General features: G+C 49.6%; 1 protein-coding gene across 6 annotated transcripts in view; it reads right to left on the bottom strand.

The window, feature by feature from the left end:
* KSR1 (kinase suppressor of ras 1) overlaps positions 1-14,110 on the bottom strand; it is a 173,449-nt gene that overhangs the window by 9,138 nt on the left and 150,201 nt on the right. For all 6 annotated transcript variants that reach the window (XM_073004776.1, XM_073004775.1, XM_073004777.1 and 3 more), the window contains 7 exons: positions 13,262-13,316; positions 12,428-12,476; positions 11,332-11,711; positions 9,131-9,227; positions 7,806-7,939; positions 6,948-7,079; positions 5,552-5,687 (listed from right to left, as the gene is read on the bottom strand). In XM_073004776.1, coding sequence (XP_072860877.1) covers positions 5,552-5,687; positions 6,948-7,079; positions 7,806-7,939; positions 9,131-9,227; positions 11,332-11,711; positions 12,428-12,476; positions 13,262-13,316 — 983 coding nt within the window. The remainder of the gene's footprint in view (positions 1-5,551; positions 5,688-6,947; positions 7,080-7,805; positions 7,940-9,130; positions 9,228-11,331; positions 11,712-12,427; positions 12,477-13,261; positions 13,317-14,110) is intronic.

The following is a 14,110-nucleotide window of genomic DNA, read 5'->3' as shown; positions in this document are numbered from 1 at the left end:
TCCACAAAGGGTCCCTTCGATGTTCTCAAGTACCCTCTAGCTGGTGGCCCCCTGAACACCCTGCTGACATGAAGGGGTAAGAAGTAACTGGGTTTCAGAGAACCACTCATGCTTCTGGTTCAACATGGAATGCACCAGGTTACCTCACCTCCTTACTTCTTAGATCCATGCCCACCCCAAAATAAGAGCAACCATGATGAACACACCAGCAATGGGAAAGAGATCAGAAATGGGGCTGTTGGTTTTTTGAAGATGCAAAGTGCAAGGTACAATGTTCGCAGGTGAAATGCAAGATGCTCAGAATATGCGCAAGCTGGGGCTGCCGCGGAGGAAGGAGCCTCAGCATTACTAGAACGGCGGCTGGAGTGACAAGGAAGACTCAATATAGGGGCAGCAGCTAAGAGTCAGCAGAACAGCTGTCCTGATCGCCCCCAGAGCAAAACCTTTCTTGCTGTGGCATTTTGCTGCCTACTCTGAGGATCCACGTGTGTACCAGCACAGCCCCGCAGCCTTCTGATTCAGAGCTGCCTGTGTGGAAAGGCCTATTTCTTGCACATATGACCAGGCAGAATACATACACCCACACAGACTCAGCAACTCAGGCTTTTGCTTTTAAATACCACTGGACCCCATGGGGTTGCCTGCTGTATCAGGAAAACCAGAGAGAGACAGAAGATAAGCAAATCAAGACACTGTCTCTGGAGGATAGGGCGTGTACGTGTGTGTGTACATTTGTATGAAGCAGCTACTCTATCCATAAAATAAGACCAGGCTGCAATAAAAAAGAAATCAACAAATAAGAAAGTGCTTGAAATGAGAATATAATTTCTGAACTGAAACACTGAAAGTGCTGGAGGTTAAAAATCAAGGAAATTCCCCAGACTGTAGGCTCAATTCTAGATAAGGATGGAAAATACAAAAGAAGGTAAGAGAAATGTAGGCTCACTAAGAGGAACCAAATTCTGTCTAATGGGGATTTCCACAAAAGTAAACAGACTACTGGGCAGGAAATTATCAAAGAAATAATAAAAGAAAATTTACCAGAAGCTGTCAAAGGTAGCAGCTGTCTTCAGCTGAAAAGGTCCAATAAAGGGACCTCACTAAAAACAGTTAAAAAAAAAAAACAAAACTCTACCCTCAGATATATATTTATGAAATTTCCCTATAGCAGGGATAAACAGAAAATCCTAGATGCTTCCAGAAAGAGTAAGATAGGCATCCACAAATGGCTGAGAATCAGACCAACACCAGACTTCTCAGGAAGGCACTGGATACTCAGTAGACAGCAGGGCAAAATCCCTGTGTTCTCAGGGAAAATTATTATGAACCTGGAATTCTACTCCTGATATGACGATGAAATAATAACTTTTTTAGGCATGCAAGGATTCAAAGATTATCTCCCATTCTTCCACTGGGGGGCAGTTTCTTCAGGTTTCACTCACAGTTTGTTTGCTGGAGTGCAAACAGAGGGCAAGACATGAGACATGAGGAATAGTGCAACTGACCCAGGAGTGAATGAAAAGAAAACAGAAGGGTAACAGCTGTGCAACAGGCCTAACATCCCACTGATTCCAATGACAAGAAACCAGTGGGCTCTGAAAAGGATGGAACGAATTCCACTCAGGAAGCAGAATGCAGAAGCTGAAAGACCTCAGGAACATGAGAAAGGTGTTTGTTTCTTCTCTCAGCAGTAAGAAAAGGCAAGAAGGGGGGAAAAAAAGGCAATTAGAAGCTACAGGAAAAACCTAAACTGCACAAGAAAGCCATGGTCTAAATGTGAAGCCAACAAAATTGTGAGCCTTTGAGTAACTGATGAAGTGGAAGAGATGGACCCACAAAGAAAATGTAATCCCAGTGAACTACCTGACCAGTGGCTAACAGCACTTACAGTCTACTACAGTAGTGTACACACTGTTCATCATCCCACTTTTAGCCTCCATCAATAGGCACAGCATGGAAGATTTAATCATGGCCGCCTTAACAATAAGTAATGGAAAACCTGACCAAAGTGGTGCAGCAGAAAGAACAGAGTGCCAGAGTGAAAAGCTGACAGACCCAGATGATGCCTTTGGAGAACGATCTAGGGTGAGGGACTGCTGGTTTTCATTAAGAACCCTCTAGTCTTTTGATGTCTTCCCATGCGCACGGACCCTCAGATACAATGCCTAATAACTCACTGGCTGCCTCAGCACATAAAGCAGTGCCTGGTGGTGAACTATACAGCAGTGTGGCTGAAGAGACAGAGAAAGGTGCCACTCAGAGGGCACTCCCAGCTTTTGTCTATGACAGAAAATAATTTTATTGCATTGACCAATGTTCCCCTACCCCTAACAGCAATGTGTTAAAAAGGGAAGGCAAGACCGGACAAAAGAAAGGGAACACCTGTGAGCCACAAGCTGCTGCCGGAACATCTGCTCTGTCCCCACTCCCCACGCCCTGACCCCAATCTGGTTTCAAAACAACCATCACCCTGCACTAAAAGAAATCCTTCCAATTAGTTCAGAACTCTGGCTGTGCTCTAGAATGATCTGAAGAGCTTTATTTAAAACAAACAAACAAACAAACAACAAAAAAACCCTATGATCTTATTCCCATCCCAGGTCAATTAAATTGATACCTCTGTTGGGGAGGCCTTAACCCTGGCACTTTTATAAATCTCCCAGATGATTCCAACTTGCAGCCGTGCTGAGCCCTGACTCCCTTGCCGTCCTTTGCTCAGCCCTGCTCCAGCCTTCGCCTCCCTGAAGATGCCACTTACCATTCTCTGCTCCAAGATGCTAAGTATGCAGAAAGGAAACAAACTGTTGCCAGGAGGGCAGAACGAAGAATATCTTTTCTCTCAGACACAACAAACATACATCATACTCTGGTTTATACAAAGATGTCCTTGCTAACTCTATTGTAAAGAGAGGTGAAAACTGGAGAGAATCCCCATGTCCAGTGACAGACGTAGTTACATTACGGTGCAGCCACAGGACCTAAGGGCAGACAGTCTTAACAATAAGGATTTGTTAATGATTTGAGGTAATGAGCATAACAAAATGTCACGTGGAAAAAGTCACAATAAAAAAAATCAGCTAGGTTTTATGACACGTATGTCTTAAATATTTTTTTAAAAGACTATACCGGGCACGGTGGCTCATGCCTGTAATCCTAGCACTTTGGAAGGCTGAGGCAGATGGATCACTTGAGGCCAGGAGTTCGAGACAAGTCTGGCCAACATGGTGAAACCCCATCTCTACTAAAAATACAAAAATTAGCCTGATGTTTTGGTGCATGCTTGTAATCCCAGCTACTTGGAGACTGAGGTGGGAGATCACTTGAACCCAGGAGGTAGAGGTTGCAGTGAGCCAAGATTGTGCCACTGCACTCCAGCCTGGGCGACAGAGCAAGACTGCTTCAAAAAAAATTTAAAAAGACTGGGAGGCAGTGGTTACTTCAGCTGCCATCTGAGCTGCCCCAGAGCCCAGCCAAGGAGGCTGCAGCCACAGCCAGGGCCCAAAACCTGTATCTTGAGCCCACTGACAGTTGCAGGAGGCAGATAAAGAAGGGTCCCCAGAGAATCTCTGTCCCACCCCACAAGTGTTTACACCAGATGTTTTTGTGCAGATGAGGGTCTTGCCTGGGTACACCCACAATGGACTGGAGACCCATATGCACTGGGGGAATAAGGTGGAGCCACCAGGAATTCGCACCTTATGCAGGCGGAGGAACCTGGTCTCTTCAGTTCGTGTGTGGTGGCCTGATATGCAATCTGTGAGATGGGAGCCTGTTGGGAGGATCCCCTCTTTTTTGTTGAGAGCTTTCTTTTAATGAATTCCGCTCTCCTCACCTTTCAATGTGTCCATGTGCCTAATTTCTCCTGGTCATGAGACAAGAACCTGGATTTTAGCTGAGCTAAGGAGCAAAAAATCCTGCATCACCACCACACCCACCAAGGTGAAAGTGGTATTTAACTGGCCTTGGCCCAGAAGGAGGCCAAGAAGGACAAGCCTGAGAGTGTCAGAGAGGTGCTCATCACCCATGGCCCTTGCCCAGCACCCCAAATGAAATGGTATCAACTGGCCAAAGAGGAGCCTGCTGTTAGTGTTGTTAACTAGCATTTTGGTGTTATCTTTGGAGTGGCATCCCTGTACAAATATTTTGCACTTCAACACGATGAAATATACTACTGTGGAATAAAGTAGATCAAACATAATGTCATCTTGAGTGAGCCTTCTGAAGATGCCCTAGCTGCTTGCCACCAGTCGATTGAGAAAAATATTGCAATCTATTAAGATCTTAGAGGACGATGAGGTTGAATTCATCCCCGTGAATTTGCAGACAGAGTCTGCAGACAGACGGTGTTCCTGCCAGCAGTGTTCATGACCTTAACAAGAAGCTTGCAGCCTGTTTAGATCTTAGCCTGGACAACTGCTGGGTGGTCCCTCTGAAGACTTCAATTGTTTTGCTGCCCAAATACTGACTGGAGTTGCTTATTAACATCAAGTCTGTTTTGTCCCCATCCTATCTGATTCATGGACACACGGCTATCACTGATGGCAGTGAAAACACTGAGCCCTGGAGTTTCTTCATATATCACTGTGCCGGGATAAAGGAAACTGAAAGCTGTCAGAATCAAAATAGAGTCACTAATGTGAAGAAAACTCTGCCAAATCGGGCCTGGGAAAGCCATGAAGAGAGGCTTCTTGAGCTTGTATGTCTGATAACAAAAACTATCACTAAAAACTGCAAAAACTGCAACCTTGTATGAAGGCCATGGCAACCTTATACAAAAATACTCCTACAAGGACATCTGCCCCAAACATCCTGTCTAACCCTGGAATGACATCACTCTTGTTAGTGATCTTTGCTGCCAGGGAAAACTATTAAATACTTCAAAATAATTACGTAATCCTCTTCCTTTTTTCCTTTACCTCCCTGAATAAGCAAGCCATTCACCATGGCATGCATATTCCCGGTGCAACGCTCTGTTTCTAAATAAACATATTTTGAGAGCCTCTCTAATTTAGCCTGACAAAACTTAACAAACACAGAGAAACCATTAAGGAGAAACCACGCAGAAATGAGAAGTCAGCAACTATAATTAAGACTTGGTTTTTTGAAAACAAGTTTGCTGTGGAAACTTTGATTTGTTCTTAACAGTCAAGAAAAACATGGGGAAAGATTTAATACCACAGCATGACACAACTATTTGTATTTTGAGCAGTGATTTTTTTTTAAAAAACTATCTTCTTTCATGTAAATAATATGGGGCTTTACCTTCATCTCATAAATCAATGAAAACCATTATCTTTAAGAAAAAAAAAAAGACTGAAAGGAATGAAAAAGGTGAGCAGTGGGGTAAGGATGGATATTTTCTTATTTATGCCTCCCTGTTCCTTCCCCATTCCTGGGCAGTGCGTATCATTTTCATCTCTAGCTAGATACCTGCAGGTGGCAGAGCTCCTCACTGACCCCATTTCTCAGGTGGGTGAGTGAAGGGCGGCCATGCCACGTGCCCCACCCCGCCCTCAGCCCTACTGCCCCACCCAGGGCAGGTGCTACTTACACTGACTTCCTTCCCCAGGCTGACAGAAGCTAGGACACGCTTCATTCCTTCCCCGCTTCCAATCTGCCAGATGGATGCCTCCGCAGCCTGGTTCTTCAAGGGCCAGTCTCTTGCTTGCAGCTCATACCAAACAGTTCTGCAGAGACCCAGCCGTGGCCGTGAGCTCCTGGGCCACTCTGCCCAGCTCACACCCAGGGGCTCTTGCAGCCATAGCCCAGCCAGAGGATCACGACCCTTCTCCAACCTTCCTCACCCACTTGGCTTCAGGGGGGGCTACGATGGCCTCCTGGAGGCTCCTCCCAGCCCTAGAGGACCTGGGCCCTGTGCTGTTGTGGGGTGGGAAGTCTGAGACAGCGCAGGCTTGACTGGAGCATTGGTGGTCATTCTGACCTCAGCACAAATCCAGCTCTGCCACCTTCTAGCTGCAAGATCCCAGGAAAACTACTTCACCTCAGTGGGGCTAATGCCTCTTGTCACAGGGTTGTTTGAGGAGTACTAAAGTGCCAAGCCCAGCACCCGGCACGCATGGGTGCTCAGGGAAGGATACAGTTAAAGGTCAGGGAGGAAGGAAGGCGCCAAGGCCACCCCACTGGGAAGGATACCCAGAGACAGCACAGGTGACCGGGGTGGTGAGCCTTCCTTGGCCTCTCCACATCCCCTTGGCTTTCTTGACTTGGGATGGGACTTTCTCCATCAGACCCACACTGTCCAGTGTGGGAGCCTCTTGCCGCAGGGGGCTAATGAGTGATTGAAATGTGCACAGTTGAATGGAGGGATGCTCTAGGCAGAAAACACACACCAGATTTTAAAGACTTAGTAGGAAAAAAGAATATAAAATATCTTATTAATTTGTATATTGATTACATGTTGAAATAATATTTTGGATATATTGAGTTAAATAAAATCTATAATTTTATAATATATAAACAGTGGAAACTAATTTCACCCATCTCTTTTTTAATGTGGCTATTAGAAAACTTTAACTTCTATATCAGGCTCACATTCCATTGCTACTGGTCCGCACCCAGGTCTTTGTGGGGTAGCACGGCCGGCAGGACACCCAGCTTCCCCAGACTGCGAGGGGCAGTTCTCGGTCAGCTCTGGTGACATCCTCCCAGATCAGCGGGGTGGGACTGACAGCCAGTGTTAAGCACTGTACACAATTACCTGATTTAGTCCTCATGAAACGACCTTGTTGGGAGGAGCTATTCCAGAAGGCCAAGGATATAGTCACGTACTCAACAAGCGGCAGAGTCAGGACTCAAGATCAGGTTGATTTTTATTCCAAAGCCTGGGTTTTCAACACCTAAAAGCACGCCTCCCTCTGCCCCCCAGTGGCTACTAGGGCCCTCTCTTTTGGCCACACTTGGCCTCAGGGCACCAGGGGCCTACTCACCCAAACGCATAGACATCAGCAGCTTTGGAGAACGGCAGCTGATCCTCGTCCTTCCCAGGGGTCATCTCGCGTACGATCTCAGGGGCCAGATAGCACAGCCAGTCGTGGGACAGCTTTAGCTGGTTCTCACGCCTGGAGACCAGGAAGCCGGGACAAGGACACAGACCTTTCAGCAGACAGCAAAGAGGCCTGCCTGGAACAGGCAGGGCCAGCAGAGCACCCACACACAGCTTCGAAAACACACCCAGACCCAGCACACTGATCCTGCACTTGGGAAAGGCACCGGTGCTTTTGAGGAATTCTACAAAGGAGTCATGACCGGATGTTTCTAGAAAAGCAGGGCAAGAATGGATAAATATTGACAGGGAGCTGCTGGTGAAGGTGCCCAGCTCCCTCTGCTGGAGAATGAGGCGCCTCTCTAACCAGGAACCCCAATCTGCCCGTGGATCTCAAACTTGCCTGGGGCTGGCCTTGCAGCCTCGCTGCCATGTTCCCTTTCGGGGTTCCCCCAGATGCAAGGGGAGGGGCCTTTCTCCCTACCAATCCCTTCAAGATCTGGGGAAATAAAATTTGACGCTCTTCCTCATCGTGGGGAAATGAATCCTGGTTCCTTGGCCAAGCTGGTGAACAGCCAGGGCAAATGTGAGTGTGGGGACCTGGTTTCCGTGGAAGTCAGACTGAGAACCCAAAGGTGACCCAAATCTGATTCTGAACCAGAACTACAAGGGCAGGACCAAAGCGACCTGGGCTTCCTTGCAGGGAGGGCTGCAGCTCAGCAACAGTGACAGTGCTCAGACCTCATCCCCGCTCTTCCCCACCCACACCCACATCCCACCCAGACCCTCAAGACCAACTCACCGTCCCTCTCGAACCACGCCTGAGATCCCAAACAGCCCGAAGTCTGTGATGACCACCTTGCCATTGTCATAGAAGACATTCTTAGATTTGAGATCTTTGTGTACGATGCCCTTGGCATGAAGGTATCCCATGCCCTGGAGGACACATCAGGAGGAGTGAAGATGTGTGACGATGACAGAGCTGCCACCCTGGGCTGGATGCTTTACCTAAATCCCCACATTTGATCTTCACAATTCCATGCAGTGTATTGTCCCCATTTCACAGAAGAAGAAATCGAGGTTCAGAGAGGGAAAGTCACTTGCCCCAAGCCACACGGCAGTGAAGGAGCAGAGCTGAGATCTGACCCCAGACTGGTCTATGCTCCTTTAATGTTACCATGCTTCTGAACAACCACCTTAAGCTTGGCTAAGGTAGGAGGTATGAACAGGGTGATGGGCAGGGAGCCAGGGGGTCAGGGACAGTGTGATTATCTGTATTCAGTCATAAAGGGCCTAAATGAGCTGGGGTTTTCTGTCAGGATATGCACAGTTGGTCTATGCTCTCAGGCAGGGCAAGGGCTCAAGGCGGGGGAACAGGGAGGCACTCCCACATTGGGGTCCCCAACTGTGAGTGTTCCTAATATCTGAGCTGTAGTAGAAGGAGCCCTGGACTATAACCGAAATCTGGGGTTTGAACTCCATCTCAGCTCAGATTCTCACTCACTCTGTGGCCTTGGACACAGTGCTCAACTTCTCTGAAGCCTGGTTTCTTCGTCTGTCCAGTGAAAACGTGGCAGTGGTTGATTTCTAACCAATGTTCTATTTGAACTGAACGCTGATGAGTCAGGTGCATGGAACGTGGGTGACCTGACACAGGCATGATCTCACCCAAGGTCAAGCTGTCTTCACACACCAGACCCAGGGCTCCTGGGTACCCCACTGCATGGATTATTGCATTTTTAACCTCACACCAATCCAGAGAGGGACGATATATGAAGACCCTCATTTTACAGGGGAGAAAACTGAGGCTTAGAGAGGCTAAACAACCTACCCAACGTCACACAACGGGTGTGACCAGGATTGAAATGGTCTCTAAAGCCTGCCAAGTTCCTTCCCAACCAAGTTAATTCCATCAAGCCTAATCATGTGGACAGTCAGCTCCCAGCTCTGAGTGAATGAGACAGAGACAGGGAGGAAGAGACAGGGTCCCCACCCTTGAGGAGCCTGAGCTTGAGCGAGAGGCAAAGCTGCCCAAACCACTCTAATGGGGGTAACAGGGCGAGAGGAACAGCCGGGAGCCCTGGAACTGGCCAGAAACCCACCCCCAGCAGCTGGACTCCCCCTCACCTTGATGATCTCCTGAGCGATTTGCCTCGTCTTGTTGATGTCCAGAGACGTCTTGGGGTCCCTCACAAACGAGTGCAACGTCCGCCCCTTGCAGAAGCTGTTGAGGGTGGTAGGGGTCAAGCACGGGGCCTGGGGCTGGTACAGCCTGACCCTATCCTTGGTGGAGCCCATGGGGAGAACTGTGCCCACCTGCCTGCAAGGACTCTCTCCAGCCCCTCAACTGTGAGCCAAATCTTCTTTAACCCAGCCTATTCCTGCTGGGGCCTGGCCTGCACGTGCAGAAACACGTGATGCCACGCACGTACACGTACACAAATCCCCATTCCCTGAGAGCCAGTGCCTGCCCATCCTACAACAGGAAACAGCACATCAAAGCTCTCAGGAACTCAGAGTAGCCATGCTTGGTGGCTTCAAGGCAGGACCACTCTGATGGGGAAGAACTTAGCTAATCTAAGGCCATCAATAGGCAACATCAAGGCTCTGGGGCTCACTGTCAAGAGTCTCATTATAGTTTTCATTTTTTCTTGATCACAGGGTTTTTATTACAATAAAGGAGTGTGCAAGGAGGGAAGGGGGGTGGGGTAGGTGTTAGGGGTGTCAGGGTGACTACTGGAAAAGGAGCCTGAGTTCTGGGGTCTCCACCTGCATCAACTCCTAAAACCCCGGGTGAGGAGGAACCCAGAGAGAATGTGGGTCCAGGGGAGCTATCTTAGGAAGGGACTATGTTTTTAGGAAAATATTCTTGGAGTCTCAGAGCCTTTGAAAACTGGGTGAGGGGTAGAGAATATTGGTTGGTGCTTTCCTTATCTGTGTCCCACTTTCCTTCAGTGTATTCTAAACAAAGTAAGATTTTTTTGTTAACGAATATTTTCCTGTTTCAGGCAGGCCACAGTGACTCACACCTGTAATCCCAGCACTTTGGGAGGCTGAGGTGGGTGGATCACCTCAGGTCAGGAGTTTGAGACCAGCCTGGCCAACATAGTGAAACCTCATCTTTACTGCAAATATAAAAATTAGGCGGGTGTGGTGGCGCACGCCTGTAATCCCAGCTACTTGGGAGGCTGAGGCACAAGAATTGCTTGAGCCTGGGAGGCAGAGGTTGCCGTGAGTCAAGATCACACCACTGCACTCCAGCCTGGGTGACAGAGCAAGACCCTGTCTTGTTTTTCATTAATTAATTACCGATTTTGTTTTTCATTAACTAATTTAATTTTTTTGAGATGGAGTCTTGTTCTGTAAATAAATTATGGGACCACCAGTGATCAGTTCATGATTATATGACTCTTCCCAACTCTGCTCCACTCCAGGGAGATAATGTTGGTAGTCTGAAATTGACCATGGTGAGAGTATTTATACCACAGGAAGTGATGGATGTTACAAGTTAGGGTTTCCCTCCATACCGCCCCCAAACTGGTTGTTACACATTTACCAGCACACCAGTGAGTTCAGCCTATGTGACGAGGATATTGTGCAGGTGTTTTCTGAGAGTAGACCTCAGACCCACAGTCCAGTGCAGGAGGCAAGGTGTGAGCCAGCATGATCTCTCCTTTGTCTTTTTACAAAAAGGAATAAACAGTTTGAAAACGTGAGTATATGCAAATGTCTTCATTTTAACAGAAGGAATGTTTATAACTGTTTATAGTGTCTCTGACTTTGGGGAGAAGCACTCAGCTGCAGTGGGAGAAGACTGGCTTTCACTCCGTACCTTTTATGGACATTGATTTTCTCTAACCTTAGAAAAGTCTCACTCTGTCACCCAGACTGAAGTGCAGTGGCATGATCTTGGCTCGCTGCAGCCTTGACCTCCTGGGCTCAAGCGATCCTCCTGCTTCAGCGTCCCAAGTAGCTGAGACCACAAGCACCTGCCACCAGGCCCAGCTAAGTTTTTTGTATTTTTGGTACAGACAGCGTCTCATTATGTTGCCCAGGCTGGTCTCAAGCTCCTGGGCTCAAGCAATCCTTCCACCTTGGCCTCCCACAGTGTTGGGATTAGAGGTGTGAGCCATTACACCAGCCCATATTTATTTCTTTTTTAGTGTCAATGGGGCTATGTGAGTTGGAAGTTATACCCCATTTTTGGTTTTCTTCTTTATGCCTCTATTAAACCTTCCACACCCTCTAGGGCATCCACACAAATGGGGCTCCCGGGGAAGGGGGAGGCTGAGCTGGCCATCCAGCGTGAGGTCCTGGGGCTTGGTTACCTGGTGATAATGGCCAGGTGGGGTGGGTTCATGCAGGCCCCCATGAAGAGCACCACGTTCTCGTGCCGCGTCTGCCGGTAGTTCATCACCTCTTTCTTGAAGAGCTTCAGGTGGTCCTGGTTGTGGCCGTCCATCTCCAGCAGGCGAATGGCCACCTCGCCATGCCAGCGGCCGCGGTGCACCCGGCCCCAGCGGCCCTGCCCGATGGGCTCACCCAGCTCTACTTGCTCGAAGGGGATGTCCCACTCCTGCAGGTACACGCTGGTCTGGCTGGCCTTGCGAGAGATGGGGCCCCGCCAGGGCCGGCGAGAGCTTGGCAAGTCGTCCACCTCGTCCTCATCGTCTTCTGCCTCTGACTTGCCAGCCTCTGGCTCCTCAGCCTGAAAGGAGAGCAGGAAGGAACAGGGATGGGCGGCAGATCTGGGCTCTGCAACATCTCTTCCTTCTCCTGGAGCCCTAGCCAAGTAACAGGGGAGAGAGGCATCCTGCCAGGGGACACAGGTTGTAGTTGCAGCTCTGCACTGGCCTGCTGTGCAGCTCACTTAGCATCATTGGACCTCAACGTCCTCATCCGCAGTATGTGGCGGCTGGCCCCCGTGACCTGAGGCCCTTCGTCATGCTAATACTCCAATACTGACCTGTGAGCAACATCTAATTGTCTAGGGAAGAGCAAGAGCATCCTTGGCATAGAAGAATTTCACTGCATCCATCCTTCCGGAACTCTTGTTTAAACAGTTTCTGACTCTCCCCTGGGCAGGAGTAAATCAGTCTGTTAACGTTCTCCAAGCCATAATGCAATGGAGAGATCCAGGCTTGGCTGACACTTTTGTTCAAGGGTCAGTGTCAAGGGTCAAGGCAATGGTTCTTGACCCTGGCTACAATCACCTGGAGAGCGTGGGGAAGGCAAAGCTTGGACAAGCTTGCTCCATTACATTCCTCATCGTTCTTCCCTACCATGCACCTCTGCAATGGGTGCCTGGGACAGCCCTTGCCAGGGCCCAGCACCCACTCTCTCTCAAGTCCCCTGCACACTCTGAGATGGGGAAGGGAGAAACAAGGGAGGGGCCATCTGTGGACACGTGTGTGTCACCCTCACCTCCGCTTCGTGAGCCTCCAACACATCTGCTTTCGGCTGGCTGTCGAGCCTAAGAGTAAAACAGGGTTTGTCAAGGACACCTTGCGGGAGGCCGCTCCACTCTCAGCTGGCGGGGATTCCCGGGAGAGATCTGAGACAAAGATCCTTACCCTGACTCACACCTGGCTAGGGGAAAGGCCACGTGGATACCGTGGTGACAGGCAAGAGGCTGAGGGCCAGGCCTGCCCGTTGTGCAGCCTCAGCCTTCCCTAGGCTAACTGGAAGGTGGTGGGGGCTGAGAGGTGGGCAGTGATCCCCAAAGCCCCTTTTCAGATGTGACACTGCTATACAGGGTCTCAGAGCACACCCACAGGACTCAGAATCTGACGGCCTCGACTTGGAGAACCAGCTCTATCGCTTCCTAGCGGTGTGACCTTATGTAATTTCTTAACCTCTCTGGGCTGGTTGTACATTAAGAATGGCACCTACTTTGAGACCTACCACTGCGCTGAGGGTGAGATGTGGGAATGTGAGTCAAGTGCTCAGCATGGCCTGGTAGAGAAAGGCCTCTGCACAAGAGCTATTCTTAGGCTTCTCTAACTCCAAGTGCCCTCTATCCACCCTCCTGGGTCCCAAGACTGCTCCACTTTCACAGGCAGCCCCACCCAACGTTGACCGCACTGATAGGAGGCAAATAAAACCCTCTATGGAATTCACTGGCCCAGAGGGTGAATGAGCCCAGGGAGTTCTGCATCTGGCTGGCTGGAAAGGTAGAGTGGGAGGTGGCCAGGGATGTGGATCCAGCCCGAATAATTCCCCAAAGAAGGGAAGGGGACACAGCCTAGGGATGCCTACCGGGTACCGTCGGCAGCTTCGGGGAGCGGGGCTGCCTGTGCAAATGCCGAAATGTCTGGAGGAAACAAAAATCAAATACAAAGCATGAGATCGCTTTCCCCTCCCCAAAGAGACATGGTGCTTGAAACCCAGCACCCCCAGAGAGGTTGATTTTCCCCTGAGTGGGTTGCCACGTGTTCCCCAGGCACTTCCACAAGGACCAGCCTGTGATCTTCCATAAATTTTGCAAGGACGCAGCCTCCACAGCACCTGCTTCTGCATACACAGCTCTGTCTCAGAAAGGGGCTCCGGGCAGGTGGGGAGGTTGAGACTTCTCATTACCACCACTCGCCTGTGGCCGGCCAAACAAGTGGAAAAAGCAAACTGGGCTCTCATTTACTGGACAGGCTGGCCAAAGCTGCTGTTTGGAAGCAGGGGCTGCTTGCGACAACCCTTGAAAGTAATGAGATTCTCTCACTTTGGCCAGCAAGGCCGGTGGCAGGATGTGCAGGTGGCTCATTAGCGACACCTGGTGCCTGGTACAGCTGCTGGGGATTTCCAGCACAAAGGCCCCGACCCCTCGGCTTCCAGCTTCCGGTATGGGTCACTGGTGGACCAGCTCTCAGGGGAGAGGAAGAAACGCCACATATCAGGGGCCCAAGAGTGGGCAGCTGGGGCTGATCCCTGGGCCTGCGGTGTTCCCAGTTTTAGTGCTAAAAGTCCCACGTCCAGGGAGACCAGAACTGAAGGCTACTCCAGCATGGAACCAAAGTGCTACAGGGAGATTGGTGGTCCCAGGACTGCCATGGGCCGCTCACTCCCCGCTCTTTTCTGCAAAAAGAGACAGGAAGTGGCAGTGGCTGAAGCTAT

This window comes from Chlorocebus sabaeus, chromosome 16, assembly GCF_047675955.1.
Source record: "Chlorocebus sabaeus isolate Y175 chromosome 16, mChlSab1.0.hap1, whole genome shotgun sequence".
Classification (NCBI taxonomy): Eukaryota; Metazoa; Chordata; class Mammalia; order Primates; family Cercopithecidae; genus Chlorocebus; species Chlorocebus sabaeus.
This window is presented reverse-complemented; position numbering and strand designations above follow the sequence as displayed.